General features: G+C 32.7%; 2 protein-coding genes across 3 annotated transcripts in view; both read right to left on the minus strand.

Moving 5' to 3' along the window:
• The window catches only part of LOC111063101 (multiple inositol polyphosphate phosphatase 1), a 64,767-nt gene extending 61,691 nt beyond the window's left edge, over positions 1-3,076 (minus strand). The window contains exon 1 of the mRNA XM_039435061.1: positions 2,894-3,076. The gene's annotated coding sequence lies outside the window, so the exon portion shown is untranslated. The remainder of the gene's footprint in view (positions 1-2,893) is intronic.
• A 3,831-nt stretch (positions 3,077-6,907) lies between these two features.
• LOC120352608 lies at positions 6,908-18,114 on the minus strand. Of its 2 annotated transcripts, none has more exons than XM_039433833.1 (5): positions 18,023-18,114; positions 14,974-15,093; positions 13,929-14,036; positions 11,428-11,577; positions 6,908-7,716 (listed from the first exon to the last, which is right to left on the minus strand). In XM_039433833.1, exons 1-5 carry the CDS (start codon positions 18,098-18,100, stop codon positions 7,630-7,632), a joined length of 543 nt encoding a protein of 180 aa, XP_039289767.1. In that variant the 5' UTR covers positions 18,101-18,114; the 3' UTR covers positions 6,908-7,629. The 2 variants fall into 2 exon arrangements, with proteins under 2 accessions (XP_039289767.1, XP_039289768.1); XM_039433834.1 differs by having other exon boundaries at positions 7,243-7,716; positions 11,428-11,530.
• Positions 18,115-18,216: the final 102 nt, after the last annotated feature.

Below are 18,216 nucleotides of genomic sequence, written 5' to 3' on the forward strand. Positions count from 1 at the left end.
CAGGCTTCAGATACAATTGAAACAAAAAAAATCAAGTGGAGTAGACGATTGAGCATGAAAATCTCTACAATTAATGTTCAGTAACATTTTCACCTAAAATTGAAAATAAGCTTTAAATTCGAGAAAATGTGAATATTCAATTGCAAATTATTGTTGATTCTATTAAATCATCCACTATGAAGAGATAGCAGACCTCATGATTGTGTGACTACAGCGTTATTTCCCTGTCACCAGCTGGCTCAAATCTTTGAGTAGTAGACTTGAGTTGAGATGCGCGGGAACACTAGCGTCAGGTGATCAATTTTCATAACGGTAAGGAAAGTTGTGTGAGTGCGCCACACCAGATTTTTTCAGCTTATAAATGATAGGAATATGGGGTTAATGAAACGCTATAACATATAAACATTCAGAATACAATAGGCGAATGTGTATAGCATATAATAGCTAAGTTGATTGTAGAGCTAAATAACTTTATTGGATCCAATTATTTCTCAATATTAGGTAGTTGAAATGTTATAACATCGATATAGATATTGAAAAATATCCAATGCACATCTAAATGATTTGTTCATAGAATAGTTGAATACGAATTATAGTCTACAGTTTTTGTTGGAAGAGTTTTGTTATTTGAGTAGCAAAAATTGAAGTATGAATACAATAAATTGCTTCTTTGCTTCGAAAAAAATTGAGTGGAAAGATCTGCATGAACATAATTATAGAATAAGGGACTTCAACCAAAATTTGCAGATTATATTATAAAGAGTATGATAAAATTATTATAGTATCTGAGCCACTGTAAATAATTTAAGGATAAAAAGCATGAAGGCTGCTCAGCGTCATGGGAACGTCTAAAACACTGTTTTTTGTAGCTTTATAATTTTCGGTTGATTTCCCAAGGGATGGAAATCACTCATGGGTCACCCCTCCCACAATTTTATAGTCATGCCACAGTAAATGATACTAAATTTAAATGAAACTAATTTTATTGTTTGTTATTATTATGTATGTTTTTATAAATTATAAGACCAATTTGACAAGTTATCAAATGGGAATATTCCCAGACAATGATGTTATGTAATGAAATTGATTAAAAATTGAAATTAAACTAAGTTACAATGCCAATTTCAATAGAACAATGACAATTTGAGGCGAAATGAACCAGTTTAGCAGAGGGAAAAAATTGGGAGACCGGTTTTAGGTTATTTGCCGGGAGCTAAATGAATTTTTAGAGGTGTGAAGCAACTCTTAACATCAAGTTTAGTGCTGCAGACATGCTAAAACTACTCTCAAGCTCCACAGTGAGAGAGATTGGTACAATTCAAATAAATAGAAGGGAAAAGAATCGACGGGTTTCCCCGGTAGTTTATTATTGACCTACAATATTATGAGAAAATGGAACTCATTATGTAATTGCTGAAAAAATATTGATAAGTCAAGAATAAAATACTTGCGAAAATAAGCGATATTCTGGCGATAAGCTAAGTAGTAAGCAAAATTAAGTGATATCGTTCTCGCGGGAAACGAACGTGGATTTTAAACAATCAAAATACAGTAATATCTAGAATATTTATTTATTTTATCATTCATTCATTCATTCATTGGATAGCAAATTAATATATTAAGCAAATGGTTTTAAAAAACTTGCATTCAAGCATTATAAGTAAATAATGTGTGTCTAAAATAATAATCAATTACTAAATGATCGTGTAACAACTATACACCCGTATAAACTATTAAACTATCAACCCGGCTGACGGCTTCGGCCAAGCCTAAAGAACTTTTTACTTTGTCGAAAGAGAACATAATTTATTGTTATTTTGAATTCATTTTTCAAACGAGGTGTTTTTGTGAATGAGTTTTCTTTTTCTCTTTTTTTGTATTATCTGAATTATGTTAATAAAGTTCTATTCTATTCTATCGTGTAAAAACAAAAACTAGTTGCTTGTTATTTTAATAAACTAAGAGTGACTGAGACTATAGCTACGGTACTTCTAAAAGTCAATTCTATAAATATTTCTATAAAAATTTTATCTCACTACTAAATAGACAGCTTATTGTAGTTAATTAATATGGTACTTCAACTTTTTTCATTCTTTTAACTTAATATTTTTAACAATATTATTGAATTTTGGATACAAGAGCTTCAATAAATGTCCATGAAGATTGAAATTCAATTCTCTCTAACTCCAAGTTGACAATGCAGAACACACAGCTCTCATAATATGAGAAGAGTTGAGAGAGAATTAAATTCCAATTTTCATGGACATTTTATTGAAGCTCTTGTATTATATAGCAGGGGTCTCCAACCTTTTTCATCCAAGGACCACATTGTTAATTCTAGGGAGGCTTGGAGGGCCAAAAACAAGGATGTACGTGGAATTTGACTTGATGGACCATTTGCTAATACCTCGCAATGGTTGATCGCTGCTTGTTTACAGCTAATTCTACACTTATTAAGAAATGGAGTGGCTAGTAAGAGAAGAGTACTGTACAGTTGTTGTCAAAAATGCGTATAAATATATATTTTTTAATCTGTTGCAATAACTCTCGGCGGGCCGGACAAAATCCATCCACAGGCCGGATGTGGCCCGCGGGCCGTAGGTTGGAGAGCCCTGTTATATAGGATTGACTACTCACTACCCGCGAAAAACAGACCAATAAACAGAGATCTTTGTTGGATCAAAAATCTAAAAATAATCAAAGATCTTTGTCAAATATCAACTTTCAATAAAGGAATTCTATAGCAAACTATTCAATGAACATCAATCGGATATAATATTGAGGTTACAACAAATTACAAGATAACACTTCCATATAAGAATAACTAGATAAACAGTGTACCTACCCGTTGAATAAGATAAATAATGTTGAACTTTCAAGTGTATTTACTCACATTCCAATTGAAGATGGCTCTCAAAATTGAACACAGGTATCCAATAGTTTTTCGGGGTGCGGCCTTTTCAACAGCTGCTGGAGAACACAAGCAAGAACTCCATGCTCTGATCAGCAGTCAGCACATTACTAATTTATTGTTGCGTGAGTTTCTGAGTCCTGACTGACTTGGAGAGAACTGAGTGAAGAAGGTAGATAGAAACTCGAGAGAGAGAGAGTGTGAAGGAGTGAGAAACCACAACGGTCGCAGGAGAGTCACGTTTCCCCCACCAACAACAGAGAGACTACCTTCTCTGAACTTTCAGTGCAGCTGATGGGGACAAGTCTTTCTCTCTCACACTCTCACTACCTCTCATTCCCTCACACACTATCTCTCTCTATCTGTTATTTCTCTTTTTTTCTTTCTCTCTCTGGTCCCTCTCTTTCCAGTGTGGGGATGACACGACGTGGGGATAACTCAGCCATCAAATATATATCTATGGATGATATTTATTGATCTATATTCATTGTTGTCCGTCCGTTGGAGAGTCACATTGTGGCTATAGTATTAGTGGAGAGATATTTCTTTCCCACTTCAACCACCGGCTATACTACTCTACTATATCGTAGGTATACTTTCCCGCTACAATTTGACCCAAGCATCATTATTACGTCATAATGACATCATCTTTGCTGTTTGGGCTTCGGCTACACACGAGTTGTTTGTATGCTAAGTTTGAAACGTGGAATGAAATATTTGAGTATATTTTATGAAAATTCATTGATAACATCATTCATAATTATTCATTGATGGTATCAATAATTATATCTATGATGATAAAAGTTGGGAAAATGCTAATAAGTGAAAAGCATTACCTTTTTGTGTAGTTGAGAAGTTGATATTGTGGTAATAACATATTGAATGGAAAAGACTGAGAAATTGCCAAAAACCACTGATTTAATTCTAATTATCAATAAATCAGTGGTTTTTGACAATTTCTTAGTCTTTTTCATCCAAAAGCATTACCGCACATTGACAATGAACAATAAATACTGATGGGAAATGAGTAGGACTAAGCATCCAGTAATATTCATACAAACTATTCATAACATACAGTAATATACATAAACTGAACATACAGTAATATTCATACAAGCGCCACTTAGGGGTGGCAGGGGGGCCTAGGCCACCCCCCCCCCCAAGGATCATATGAATAATGAAAATTCGGGTCTATCTACACGAATCCATAGAATCTCATACTGATTTGATACTTTTTTTTAAACTGCAGTAGTATAGCTCCTTCTACAGTATCAACAATGTAGCAAAATTGCCTTGAAAGTATGGCTAGGTATATAAGGGTACGGAGTAATGGAGAATATATTTTTCTCTGTGGTATAGTTGAAGCTTAAATATAGAATGGGTACAATTATTGATGAGGGCACAATAAGTGAGTGATTGCATAAATTTCAACGTGAGAATTAACAAGTTGCAAGATGTCACAGTGAAAGCAAAAGAAAGGGCACAATCAGACAATCAAAAATGTATGTACAGAGTTGGTGAGAATTATGGGAACAGCTTAATCTTTCTTTAGCTTTCTAACTGAAAGTTATTTTCCAATTAGAATATGATCCCAATGAAATAGTTGAAATTGTCATTGTAAAAGAAAAATTTATCTGTTTCCATGATTTTTAAGAAATCAGTTCCAGTGTATTCCTACTTTAGGGCCTCTCTGTAAGCCTATATTTCTAATAAATATTTAATAACTAATAATGTATATATCTCTTTTCTGTATAGGGCTACTTTTTATAGAAATAGAAAGAAAAATAAAAATCTCAGTACCCTTTATGAATTATTTAATCACAACATGTTTCGGACATTGATGCCATTTTCAAGTGATATCACTTGACGGCTGATTTTCAGTGATATCACAACTTGAAAATGGCACCAATGTCCGAAACATGTTGTGATTAAATAATTCATAAAGGGTACTGAGATTTTCATTTTTCTTTCTATTCAATAATGTATATGTTTGTATTGATACTTCAACCACATTTGTATAAAACTGGAAAAAATGAAGAATATAATAACTTCAAATGTAATTATGGGGAAAAACCCAGGACCCTCTATCCTTTGGGGGTATTCCTTCCCCCCTCATATCTCTTGGTTTTTGCCCCCCCCCCCTAGCAGTTTGGTGAAATGGCGCCACTGCAAACCATATCGTTGAAAATTGGTCTACCCGCGAAAAACAGACCAATAAACAAAAATCTAAAAATAATCAAAGATTTTTGTTAGATGTCAAATATCAATCAACTTTCAATAAAGGAATTCTATAGCAAACTATTCAATGAACAACATCAATCGGATATAATATTGAGGTTACAACAAATTACAAGATAACACTTCCATATAAGAATAACTAGATAAACAGTGTACCTACCCGTTGAATAAGATAAATAATGTAGAACTTACAAGTGTATTTACTCACATTCCAATATAGAAGATGGCTCTCAAAATTGAACACAGGTATCCAATAGTTTTCCGGGGTGCGGTCCTTTTCAACAGCTGCTGGAGAACACAAGCAAGAACTCCATGCCCTGATCAGCAGTCAGCACATTACTAATTGTTGCGTGAGTTTCTGAGTCCTGACTGACTTGGAGAGAACTGAGTGAAGAAGGTAGATAGAAACTCAAAAGAGAGAGAGAGCGTGAAGGAGTGAGAAACCACAACGGTCGCAGGAGTCACGTTTCCCCCACCAACAACAGAAAGACTACCTTCTCTGAACTTTCAGTGCAGCTGATGGGGACAAGTCTTTCTCTCTCACACTCTCACTACCTCTCATTCCCTCACACACTATCTCTCTCTATCTGTTATTTCTCTTTTTTTCTTCCTCTCTCTGGTCCCTCTCTTTCCAGTATGGTGGATGGACACAACGCGGGGATAACTTGGCCAATAAGTATATATCTATGAATGATATTTATTGGTCTATATTCATTGTTGTCCGTTGTAGAGTCACATTGTGGCTATAGTATTAGTGGAGAGAAATTTCTTTCCCACTTCAACCACCGGCTATACTACTCTACTATATCGTAGGTATACTTTCCCGCTATAATTTGACCCAAGCATCATTATTACGTCATAATGACATCATCTTTGCTGTTTGAGCTTCGGCTACACACGAGTTGTTTGTACTTACACGTTAAGTTGGAAACGTGAAATGAAATTTCAAGTATTTTTTATGAAAATTTTTAATGTTGGTATATTATACCTATGATTATAAGAGTTGGGAGATGTTGATAAATGAGAAGCATTAATGTACAATTGATGAACAAATACTGATAGGGATTAATGAGTTCAGTAACTAATAGCCAATTCGTAGAAATCATATTTGGGAATTGGTAAAATTTCATGACTGGACATTATCAAGTAGCCTAATTATTGAAAAATGAAAATTATTATCTTTTTCCATCACGTTGATAATGACTGTTGAGAGCTGATGGAAGTAGTGAATGATAATTATGATGAATGTAGGCTTATCATTGTGCATCAGTGAATGACTAACTGGGAAAAATTGGCATGATATAGACCTACTCGATTTGAAAAGAAATATTTAAAAAGTGAGCATGTGCTATTCATACAAATAATATTAAATAAAATATAGAATCATTTTCAAAACCGTACACAGATAATATTTAAGAGGAAAATAATATTATTCTACTTCGCATTTTGCAGTTTCAATTGACATGAGTTAGAAGATAGAAGCATCTTAAACCATGACTTTTGTATCAGTTTACCTGAATAATATTATGAGAATAAAACTCAGTTATACTGATTGATTGAGTACTTTATTTATGTAGATTACTATATATACTGGCTTATACACTTATATACAATAGCTTACAATACAGAAAAATTATAGATGAATTTACATAATATAGACTAAGAAAATAATTATTGAACTGTATATGATATGAAAAAGCTGTTTGTAATATAATAACTATAGATAATTATATTGTTATGCATCTACATAAATTGGCGGAGCTTTGGACATATCAATGTCCATTCTTCGGAAAGAATATTAAAATGATCCTCCCCACTAACTTTCTACCAAACTAAGGCCTACAAGTTATAGGCCTATAAGTAGAAATGAAATTTTTCACTGGATATCAATCTGTTGAAATATAACTCTATTCAAAACTTCGAACTAATTTTTACAGCATTTTAACTGTAGCCTACTCATTAATTATAATTTTAGTTTTACATTTTCCGTTTATTCGTGTGCAGTGCTATTTTGTTTTTGTACCCCTATGGGTCTTAGACTCAGTAGAAATTGTCATATTGTATAAATAAATAATTAAGAAAATAATGTTTTTTGGGGGAAATCCAAGAACCATGATATTATGAAGATAATAAAGTCCTTGAATGTGGAACTCACTGGGATAGGCGTATATATTCAATTGCTTATTGAATTCTATTCACTACAAATTTAGGTACTCAATAAGTATTGGAAAGATGAATAATCCCTCATTATTCAGATTATGGAAAGTAAATAAAAATAATACTCAAATATTCATTGAAAAGTTTTGCAATAGATGATTTTAATTAAACTGCGAAATTATCAATTCATTTTTAATGGAGTTTTTGATATTGAATTTTCATGTGTAACGATACGAATTATTTCGAATTATGATGAAACATAGAGCTTCCAATATTCTTCTGTACTTGAATTTAAGGCTCCATTTCACAGGATTCGGAATGCTTCATATTATAATATCATTTGGAATAATCGGGTCCGGTTCATTTTGTTGCTTGATATCTTCGTCTAGTTCAATTTTAAATTGCATCACCTGTAACAGAATTTAGACCATTATTAGTTGAATCAGATTTATTAGAACTACTGACAACAATTAATATACAGACGAACCTCTCTATAACGAACCTCTACTTAACGAAATCCTCTACACAACGAATTTTTACCTGGTCCCATCACATTTTGGAGTTTTGGCTGCTTATTTACCTCTATTTAACGAATTTCGGACCTCTCAACAACAAAGTTTTCTCTTGACTTCAACATACAAAGTGTAGTGTGTATAGGAAGCAGACGGTTATTTTCAAGGAATTGTTTAGTTTCAGCAGAACGGTCTATAGACTAAAAATAATGGCAATTCAGGTAGGAAGAAGATAGGGTGGTAGACAGTCAATAGAGGGTGGAACACATGTCGGAAATTAAATGCAAGTTACTGGAAATTAAATTCCAAGAACTTGTCATTATTGTAGACCAGGCAGGTGAACGACTGTACTTCCCCGTTCTTGCTTTTGTCACATATTTCAATTCTTTGAACTGACTATGATGATGATAGCTGTGACGAACCTGAGGAGAAGAATCCGTCAGATCAAGAATTCTAGAGGCTTTCAAAATTATCAGGCAAGGATTGAAACTGAAAAATAGTATACTAGACATGTCTGACTGTTTGAATAGATGTGAGTCGTTTATTGAACATGATTTTTCATTCAAATACAAAATTCAACCGAAAATTACTCACTTTTCTAAATATAAAACATTAAAAAATAGGAAAGTTGAGTTATTATAGTATTTATTGTGAAGTTATTGACAAAATAAACGTATTTTGCGTTCCATCTAATAGTAGCCTAGTGTAAAGAGTTGAAAAATATTGCTACAGAGTATGTACTTTGATTAAACTCTACTAATAGTACAAATCAAGCTTTCTGAAAATAAATTGGTGAGTTTACTTACTTATTACATTCTATAAATATTTAAAAAACATGTTTTTTTAAACAGCATGAATTTTCAAATTTCCATATTAATATTGGCCTAATAGATACCCTACCTACGTTCGCGATGATTATGTTCTATGTACCATATTCATTTATTTACCGCCGTGATACGATATTATAAGATCCATAGGATCGTGGCAGTTTTCTTGACAGAAACTCTCAATAACGAATACCTCTCTGCAGCGAATTTTTTCTCGGGATAATCGACTTCGTTATACAGAGGTTCGACTGTAGTTATCAGATAAGTACGTTTCACGTGAAATAGGTACTACAGTATTATAAAATCGAGGAAACATTCAGAGATGAGAGAAAAAGGAATGAGAAAATCAAAGGAAACACATATTTATAATTGTTGTTAGAGAATACATCAGTGCTAAAAGTTTCTACTTTTTTTTTCATTTGGAATATCAATACCAGCTTCATCATAATATATAGGCTATTTGATACTTCCATATACCACCATATATACAAGGATTTGGGCGATCTAAGTCACATTTAACCAAAATACCTCATTTTTGTTGTATGCTATCATATGCCTGATGTACGGTATTATTATAGTAGAGTGAATTGATCAACGGAAACATGAATCAGACCTTTTAGAAAATATGACTTCCCTGATTGGTTCTCGTGAAATTAATCACGGTTAAAATTTAACCGTCTTTTGTGCAACCGGGCCTTGATCTGTCATATACCCGAATATACTTCATTTGAATCAGAATCTGGAATTCAAATCTTCCAGAATCATTTTCTAAAGCAGTTATCTAAACACAATTTCACAGATCACGAGTTTTTGAAGCGCTTAGAAAATTGATAAATTTATCACGTTTTGTTCAGGAAACAGCCATGATGTTGTTATCCACAAACATTTTATATTAACTCTGCTATAGTCTAGACACTGTGTTTCATTCAACGTGAATATTAAAAAAAAAAAAACACTTACTTTTTGATGAGTAATTTGGAATCCTTGAGACTGATGAACCTCCTCATCAGGAGTGTAATGCATTCCTTATTTCTCATCAAAAAGTAAGTGTTATTCAACTATTTACATGGAAACAGTGTCTAGACTGTGAAATAGTATCTTACGTCACAAGGATGGGAAGAGGTCTTTTGCAGGCGAGAATGATGTTTCTAGTCGAGGCGTTATAGCCTCGCAAAAGACATTTACGTCCAAGTAACGTACACCATTTTTACTTTCCTTGCACTATTACCATAGGTAAGGAAAGTTGCTTTCCAAAAAAAATTAAGGTACCCTAATTTCAAGTTTTCTATACGTTTCAAGGTCCCCTGAGTCCAAAAACATGATTTTTGGGTGTGTGTGTGTGTGTGTGTGTGTGTGTGTGTGTGGTGTGTGTGTGTGTGTGTGTGTGTGTATGTCTGTGAACACGATAACTCCATTCCTAATCAACCGATTGACTTGAAAATTTAAACTTAAGGTCCTTATACCATGAGGATCTGACAACAAGAAATTCAATAAAATTCAATCCAAGATGGCGGACAAAATGGCGGATAATGACTAAAAAACCATGTTTTTCACGGTTTTCTCGAAAACGGCTCTAACGATTTTCTTCAAATTCATATCATGGATAGCTATTTAGCCCTATCAACTGACATGAGTCTCATTTCTGGGAAAATTGCAGGAGCTCCGTAATATTCTTGTGAAAAATGGCATATAATCACTAAAAAACCATGTTATTCACGGTTTTCTCAAAAACGGCTTTAACGATTTTCTTCAAATTCATACCATGGATAGCTATTTATAAGCCCTATCAACTGACATGAGTCTCATTTCTGAGAAAATTGCAGGAGCTCCGTAATATTCTTGAGAAAAATGGCGGATAATTTTCAAAAAATGATGTTTTTCACGATTTTCTCAAAAATAACTTGACCGATTTTTTTTTCAAATTCATACCCTGTATAGTTATTCATCAGCTCTATCAACTGGCATGAGTCTCCTTTCTGGGAAACTAATGGGGGGTCCACCCCATCCTTGAGAAATGGACTTAGTAACCTCCTTCTCGTGCATGAGGTAGCGCGGTTCATAAAAAGAACACATAGTCGAGATATTTCATCTGTAGAACAGCTGTTTTGACGACTTAAAAAAAATGACGACTAGAAAAATCATCGAATTTCACAATCTACACAAAGGAAAAAGTACTCTGAAAACAATTATATACACACATATACAAAAGTCTGATCGTAGTTTCAAATATGAGCAAGGAAAGTTGTGTGAGTGTACCACACCAGATTTTTTGTCATGATAATCTAAAGAAGAATAATTGATAAATAGAAAACATTACTTGATTGTTCTGAAGATACTACAATCATGCATTCTATAAACATAACCCAGGTAGTTTACAAATTCCGGATCAGGAATTTTGTGGAAGTTGACAAAACTTCCACCTTTAGCACTGAAGGTGTTTTTTGTAGCAGTTTTGCTGTTCCTATTTCGGAACTAGGAAAAATACTCGACTGTAAAGAAATCATATTGTTTCATTACAGTACAATATACTGTAATGAGAATCATTACTGTTTATTTGTTCTGCAAACAGCTGTTTACAGACTTGATTTCATGCATGGAAAACAGCTGATAATGAATGACTATGACAAAAAAAGTTATTAACAAATACATCATGTAGCCTATCTATTTTGATTGGGATTTTTATAGCGTTATTGTTTAGGAAACACAATTACGGTATTTAACATAATATCCTTCGTGTATCTATTTTGAGTGAGATCTTATATGAAATTTATTGAAAATTCACCTCTTGATTTCCTTTTGATTCGGACTTGAATGTGTCTGTTGCCATGAGACGAGCCTGGTATTTCTCGTCCAAGACTGAAATGATATTCTCCAGCTCTTTCTGTCTGGTAACCGAAAAGTCAGATATTAGAGTCATCTTCTGCATACACAACTAGAACAGATCAATGATAGACAAAACTCGGTTGAAATTTCAAGTGTTTGGGATGCAGAAGCAGTTACCTAGAGCTAGAACTATAAGGGCCGGTTCCCAAACTCGGAAATTAGCTAAGTTCTAGAGGTTGAACACTGAACAGGTCTAAGGTCTAGAGACAGAAAATTGGCTTTCCGAAACGGGGCGTAGTCGCTGTTTTTATGATAATCTTTATTTTCTCATTTTTACTTTCCTTGTCCTATTACCATAGGTGAGGAAAGTATTGCTTTCCGAAAAAATTAAGGTACCCAAATTTCTATACGTTTTAAGGTCCCCTGAGTCCAGAAAAGTGGTTTTTGGGTATTGGTCTGTATGTGTGTGTGTGTATGAGTGTATGTGTGTCTGTGTACATGATATCTCATCTCCCAATTAACGAAATGACTTGAAATTTGGAACTTATAAGGTCCTTGCAATATAAGGATCCGACACGAAAAATTTCGATCGAATGCAATTCAAGATGGCGGCTAAAATGGTGAAAATGTTGTCAAAAACAGGGTTTCTCGCGATTTTATCGAAAACGGCTCCAACGATTCTGATAAATTCATACCTACAATAGTCATTGATATAAGTTCTATCAACTGCCACAAGTCCCATATCTGTAAAAATTCCAGGATATCTACCCCATCTATGCAAAGTTGAATTTTAGATTCCCGATTATCAGGCTTCAGATACAGTTTAAACAGAAAAATTCAGATGGAAAAGATTGAGCATGAAAATATCTACAATTAATGTTCAGTAACATTTTTACCTAAAATTGAAAATAAGCTCGAAATTTCAGAAAATGTGATTATTCAATTGCAAACTGTTGGCAACTGTTGATTCGGTTAAATCATTCACTATGAAGAGATAGCATACCTCGAGTGTCTCCAGCGTTATTGTCCTATCACCAGCTGGCTTAGATCTTTGATCATAGTAGACTTGAGATGCGCGTGAACACTAGCGTCAGGTGATCAATTTTCATAACGGCAAGGAAAGTTGTGTGAGTGTGCCACACCAGATTTTTATAATTGGAAACGTTTTTCCTTGACAAAATGAAAGATTCCTAATAATTCAAAATAGCTGAAACTTTATACTATTTCTTTTTTATTTTATTTTGTGTTCAATTTTCATCATCATCAGTAGCATTGTTGACACTACAGCCCATGTAGAGCCTTAGCCTTGACAACCACATCCTTCCATCTCTCTCTACTTTCTGCTATTCTTCTCCATCTTCTTACACCCAGTGTTCGCAAATCCTCCTCCACATCGTCAACCCACCGCTTTCTTGGTCTTCCTTGTAGTTTTCTTCCTCCAGGTTTGCCTTCATTTTCGGCACCCTCCCTTCCAGGGTCAATTTTCTAGTTTTTGAAATTTAATTTAATCGTGAACTGCGACTATGCCCCGTTTCGGAAAGCCAATTTTCTGACTCCAGCTGTTTAAAGTCTAGAACTTAGTTGAATCCCGAGCTCGGAAACCGGCCCAACTGTACTTTCCCCAACAGTATTTCCTAATTTCAATTGAAGAATTTTTATCGAAGTTGACTTTTCTATAAAATAGTACATTTTTTAATTGATTGTAAAAAATGTGTACATAAAATCCAAGTAACATAAGGTAATTTAATATCTCATGCAATCAATATGTCCAGAAATCCAGAGAAATCACTTGATAAAGCACTGCTTGGTATATAAATGGAATAATATTTCCCCTTCATAGGGTAAATATTTTCTACCTTATAATCCATTTTCTCCCTCCTCTTATTTGGATTCAAAGAAGATGTTAAAAGCGAAATTTTATTAAAAAATAATGATAAAACAATCATTTTCAATTACAAAGTACCTATATGAATATTTGAATACAGTAATGGGAGTAGCTGACAGAGTTAATCGTATATTTTCGCATATAATTAGATCTTGAGATCTGAAGCATAGCCACCTCTATTACCTATATAAGAGGTGACTATGGCTGAAGTCAACTATATGTCATCAACACAATAAAATTGATTCGTACTAAGTGATTCATGAAAAGCCAAGGAATCGACATAGGCCTACTGAAATACTATCAAAATTTGGGAGAAGACAGTTTTGGGCTATGCCTGTTGTCTTCTCCCAATCATATTATATTTATTATAATTATGATCTGTAATTGCCAATGAAATAAGTAAATAAATAAAATAGCCATTTTAGAGTAAGGTAATATCAATGGATGCTCAATTCTTTGATTTCTGTTAAAAATAATAAAGCGAGACTCAATTCGTTTGACTAGCCGGCTGGATGAATTTCCAACAGGAATTACAAATTAGGTTGAGTAATAATATCAATAATATAGTAACTCACCTCCAAATCTTTAGTTTTATTGATGGCGTCGATTTTTCCTTCATATTGTCTAATCTTATCATTCATTTCATTTGTCAAATTGGCCAATTTTATCTTATATTCACTGACCTGTGAATAATTGATGAAACAAATATGTGAAATTATAACAATATTTAGTAGTTCTTCCAATACAGTAGGCTACATTATATTATGGAATAGTGATTATTGTATAAAATTCACATTGATATTTATGGTATGAGAAGAGTAAAACGATGAAAAAAGTGGCAGTACATCACTGAGTCTCGGTTGCGCAACAGCCGGTTAAATTTTAACCGTGATTAATTTCACGAGAACCAATAATTAGAGAATGCGTTTTTGAAAAGACGGCCACTCTGATTGGTTCTCGTGGAATTAATCACGGGTTAAATTCAACCGGCTGTTGTGCAACCGGCACTGAGAAGTGTTAATTGGAGAAAAATGGTTCATTTTACAATCATTATTTATAATGGAAGGTTCAAATTTACAGTGATCACATATTATTTTGACTGTACATTTTTGTGATCATAAATAATATTAATTGTTACCGGGATTAAAACCTCATATTTAGATTATATACTGGTTTAATAACTATTCAAATTAGGAATAGAAACAGTTTTGTATTAATTCTGATGTTTCTCTTTTTTATCATATTCTTCTGATTCGATGAATTATCAATGGAATAATATTGATGAAATAAAAAAACCCTGAAGATGATGTGGAACATCAAAACTAGTTGTTATAATTATTTGAGTTTTTAATCTATAATTTTATATTATCGGCTGTAATTAGGCTATAATTTTATAGGCTGATGAAGCTCCTCTTCAGGAGTGAAATGCATTCCTCAAGACTCAAAAAAAGTAAGTGTTTTCTCAAATATTTACAAGTAACACAGTGTCAGAACTTTAACAAAGTTATTATATAGTGTTTCGTCATAGAAAGCAACTTCAATATAATTTTATATTAATTTCAAAAAGGGTACTATAATTCTATTTTAAAAATTAATTAAATAAATATCACTTTACTCCACCTCTGTTTTGAGCTGCAGTTTCTCTTCACCGTTATCCTTTATCGAGGTTTCTTTCATCTTTCTGATTTCGTTTTTCATCCTATCACAATCTTCTTGCAAACGATTTTTCAGTTGAGCAATCTATAAAATTATTCATTTATTTGTGGATACAATCATAAATCTTATAAATATGATTGGAAAGGAACAATAGGCTTGGCCCAAAACTATTCCATTTCCAAATTTTGATAATTAATAACATGTCCAAAAAATAGGTTATTTTTCTACTGTAAAAAGTTCAAGTTAAAGTTATATTTTAAAAATAGGTCATTAATTTTTCTACTGTAAAAAGTTCAAGTTCAAGTTATTTCGTCCAAATTTTCGTCGAAAAGCTTTGAATTTAGAAGATTTAAAACACCAAATGCTTGGACCAATTAATATGCTACTTGTTAAAAAATAATTTCATAGTACCCTTTTGTTTTTAAAAACAAATTTATATAAAGTAGCCCTAATAAAATATGTTATTAGTGAATAATTTGCATATAAAAGGTTGAAAACTCAATGAGAGAGAACCGGTACAGATGTTTCCATCACATTCTCCTATTCGACAAATATAATATTAAGTTGTAGCGTGAATATTGATGTTTTGTGGAACTTTCCCATAATTGAAGAGACTTGAAAAAAGAATCCACTTTATTTTAATAAGAATATTATTATTTTACAGTTACTGTGAAATGATAATTATTAAAATATAATAATATAGAATATACATTAATATATATATAATATATATAGTATATTAGACACAGTAACTGTAAAATAATAATCTTTATTAAAATAAAGTTGATTTTCGACAACATTTCAAGTCTCTAATTTTGAACTATTTTCGACCACACTACAGTCTAATATTCAAAATCAGTTATTATTTTAACTAATATATATTCAAATAATTGACCGAGCGAAGTGAGGTCTAAGATTCAAGTCGACGGTTTGGCATTTCTCTTTATGTTAAAATATGTTTATAATGTTGCGCATTTACGGCGAAACACGGTAATATATTATCATGAAATTTGACAGGCATGTTCCTTTTTTAATTGCGCGTCGACGTATATACAAGATTTTTTGGGAATTTTGCATTCCAAGGATATTATAAAAGGAAGAAGGAGCCTCCTTCATACGCTAATATTAGAGTAAAAATCAGATTATAGAATAATTTATTATTCATCATGAATCAGCTGTCGAGTTGATTATAAATATTGCATGCCATGACGCATGCATCAATTCAATATCTCAATGTAACTTGGTATAAAATCAGCTGCTGTGCAGAATATAAATTGCATGCTTCATTGAATGCAATTTTTATGCACTATTAAATGAACTATTGATTGCGTGCAATAACGCATGCAATTAATAACTAAAATAACATAGTATTGTCTCTCGAACTTTCTCTGCTTTGAACTTAGGCTGTCCTGTTGACAGTATGTCTTGAAGGAGATTAGCTTTTGATGTTAGCATTTCTGATACACCAACCCGAACAGTCATTAGCCGTTTTCACACCGATATCTCACCGACACGACATACAGACAGGATTTACTCTGATGGTTAGTATAAGAGGAGGCTGCGGTTTATAACTGCGCGAGGTCTACTGTTCACAGAACTACTAGTAAATAATATTCAAATACACACATGTAAGTATACTAGTTTTAATAACTAATATTCAAAAATTAGACTGTAGTGTCATCGAAAATAGTCCAAAACGGATGGAACTTTTGCAGATCGTCTCATGAGAACTTTATTCATGAGAACTTTATTCATGAGAACTTTTGCAGTTCGTCATGAATATAGTGACGAGTCTCTTATTCAATTCGACAGTAGATAGTTTCCAATAGATAGAAATAGAATAGAATATTATTGTACTGTGTCCGCTATATATTGTCAATGTAAATTTGTTATATGGAAATGTTATATTGTGCAAATTGTGAATGTAAACATTTTTATTGAGTAGGATAATCAACTCAATTAGAATAAGAAGAAGGATACTGCACAGTTAAGGCTGTGCAAAGCTAAAAATAAACTTTCTACTGGTGATATTTCTCAAAGTTTTTCGTTTCGTATACTATCAAGCTATCAAAATGAAAAGGTTCTCTCAGGAAAACATTTTTTCCGATCATTACTTTTTGAGATATGAGCGCCTAAAGTTTAAATTTTTGGGACAGAACATTTCAAGTTCGGTAAGAGATAAATCCATGAGATTTCGAGGATAGATTCTTCATGGTAGGCCATTGTTGATCTAATAAAACAAAATTTTCCTGAAAATATCAATTTTTGATAAAGTTATATTCAATTTACTAAAAATGACCAAAAATAAGTTCTAGTTGAGTTATTTTCGGTCATTTTTGGTAAATTGAATAACTTTCTCAAAAATTGATATTTTCAGAAAATTTCTGTTTTATTAGATCAACAATACCATGAAGAATCTATACTCTAAATCTCATGGATTTATCTCTTACCAAACTTGAAATGTTCTGTCCCAAAAATTTAAACTTTAGGCGCTCTTATCTCAAATAGTAATGATCGGAAAAAAATGTTTTCCTGAGAAAACTTTTTCATTTTGATAGCTTGATAGTATACAAATCAAAAAACTTTGAAAAATATCACCAGTAGAAAGTTTATTTTTAGCCTTTGCACAGCCTTAATATGTGAAAAACGTTATCAACCGTTCTAAGCTTTAATCCTTGAATGCTCAAGATTGAGAAATACCTTATTGTACGGTATACAACGCATATAGCAAACTCTTGATTATTTTTATTAATCGAAATAGTAGGGTACGAAACCAGAAATATATCGGATACTGGATGTATATTAATTTAAAGTCAATCAAATTCTCTCTACAGACCACCTGTAGCTCATAATAAAAGGTATTTTCATTCAAAGTTCCCTTCAAATTATATAGTGAACATATTTTCCAAAGAAATTTAAACCAAAAACCCATCTCATTCCCTCACCATCTAACAAAATCTTATAAAAAACCTATCTCATCAATTAATAAACATGGAGAAAAGTCAAAACGCACCTCTTTATCCTGAATGCTTATCTTCTCTTCATATTTGTCTGTCGTTTCTTTGATATTCTTTTCCAATTTTTCATTCATTTTTGTCAAAACTGAACGCTGTCAACAAAGGAAAAAATTATTGTAGGTTTTGTATAAAAGAAAATGGTGAAAATTCACTTTTAGGATGTGATACATGTTCTAAGCATCTCACATCA

Source organism: Nilaparvata lugens, chromosome 8, assembly GCF_014356525.2.
Source record: "Nilaparvata lugens isolate BPH chromosome 8, ASM1435652v1, whole genome shotgun sequence".
Lineage (NCBI taxonomy): Eukaryota > Metazoa > Arthropoda > Insecta > Hemiptera > Delphacidae > Nilaparvata > Nilaparvata lugens.

Excerpts from the sequence above, each read along its gene's own strand:
- LOC120352608 (XM_039433833.1), bottom strand. The coding sequence starts at position 18,100 with ATGAATGAAAAATTGGAAAAGAATATCAAAGAAACGACAGACAAATAT. Across the intron at positions 14,037-14,973 it reads AACTGCAGCTCAAAACAGAG|GTCAGTGAATATAAGATAAA; the intron begins GTGGAGTAAAGT and ends AATTATTCACAG. Across the intron at positions 11,578-13,928 it reads ATAAAACTAAAGATTTGGAG|TTGTGTATGCAGAAGATGAC; the intron begins GTGAGTTACTAT and ends GATCTGTTCTAG.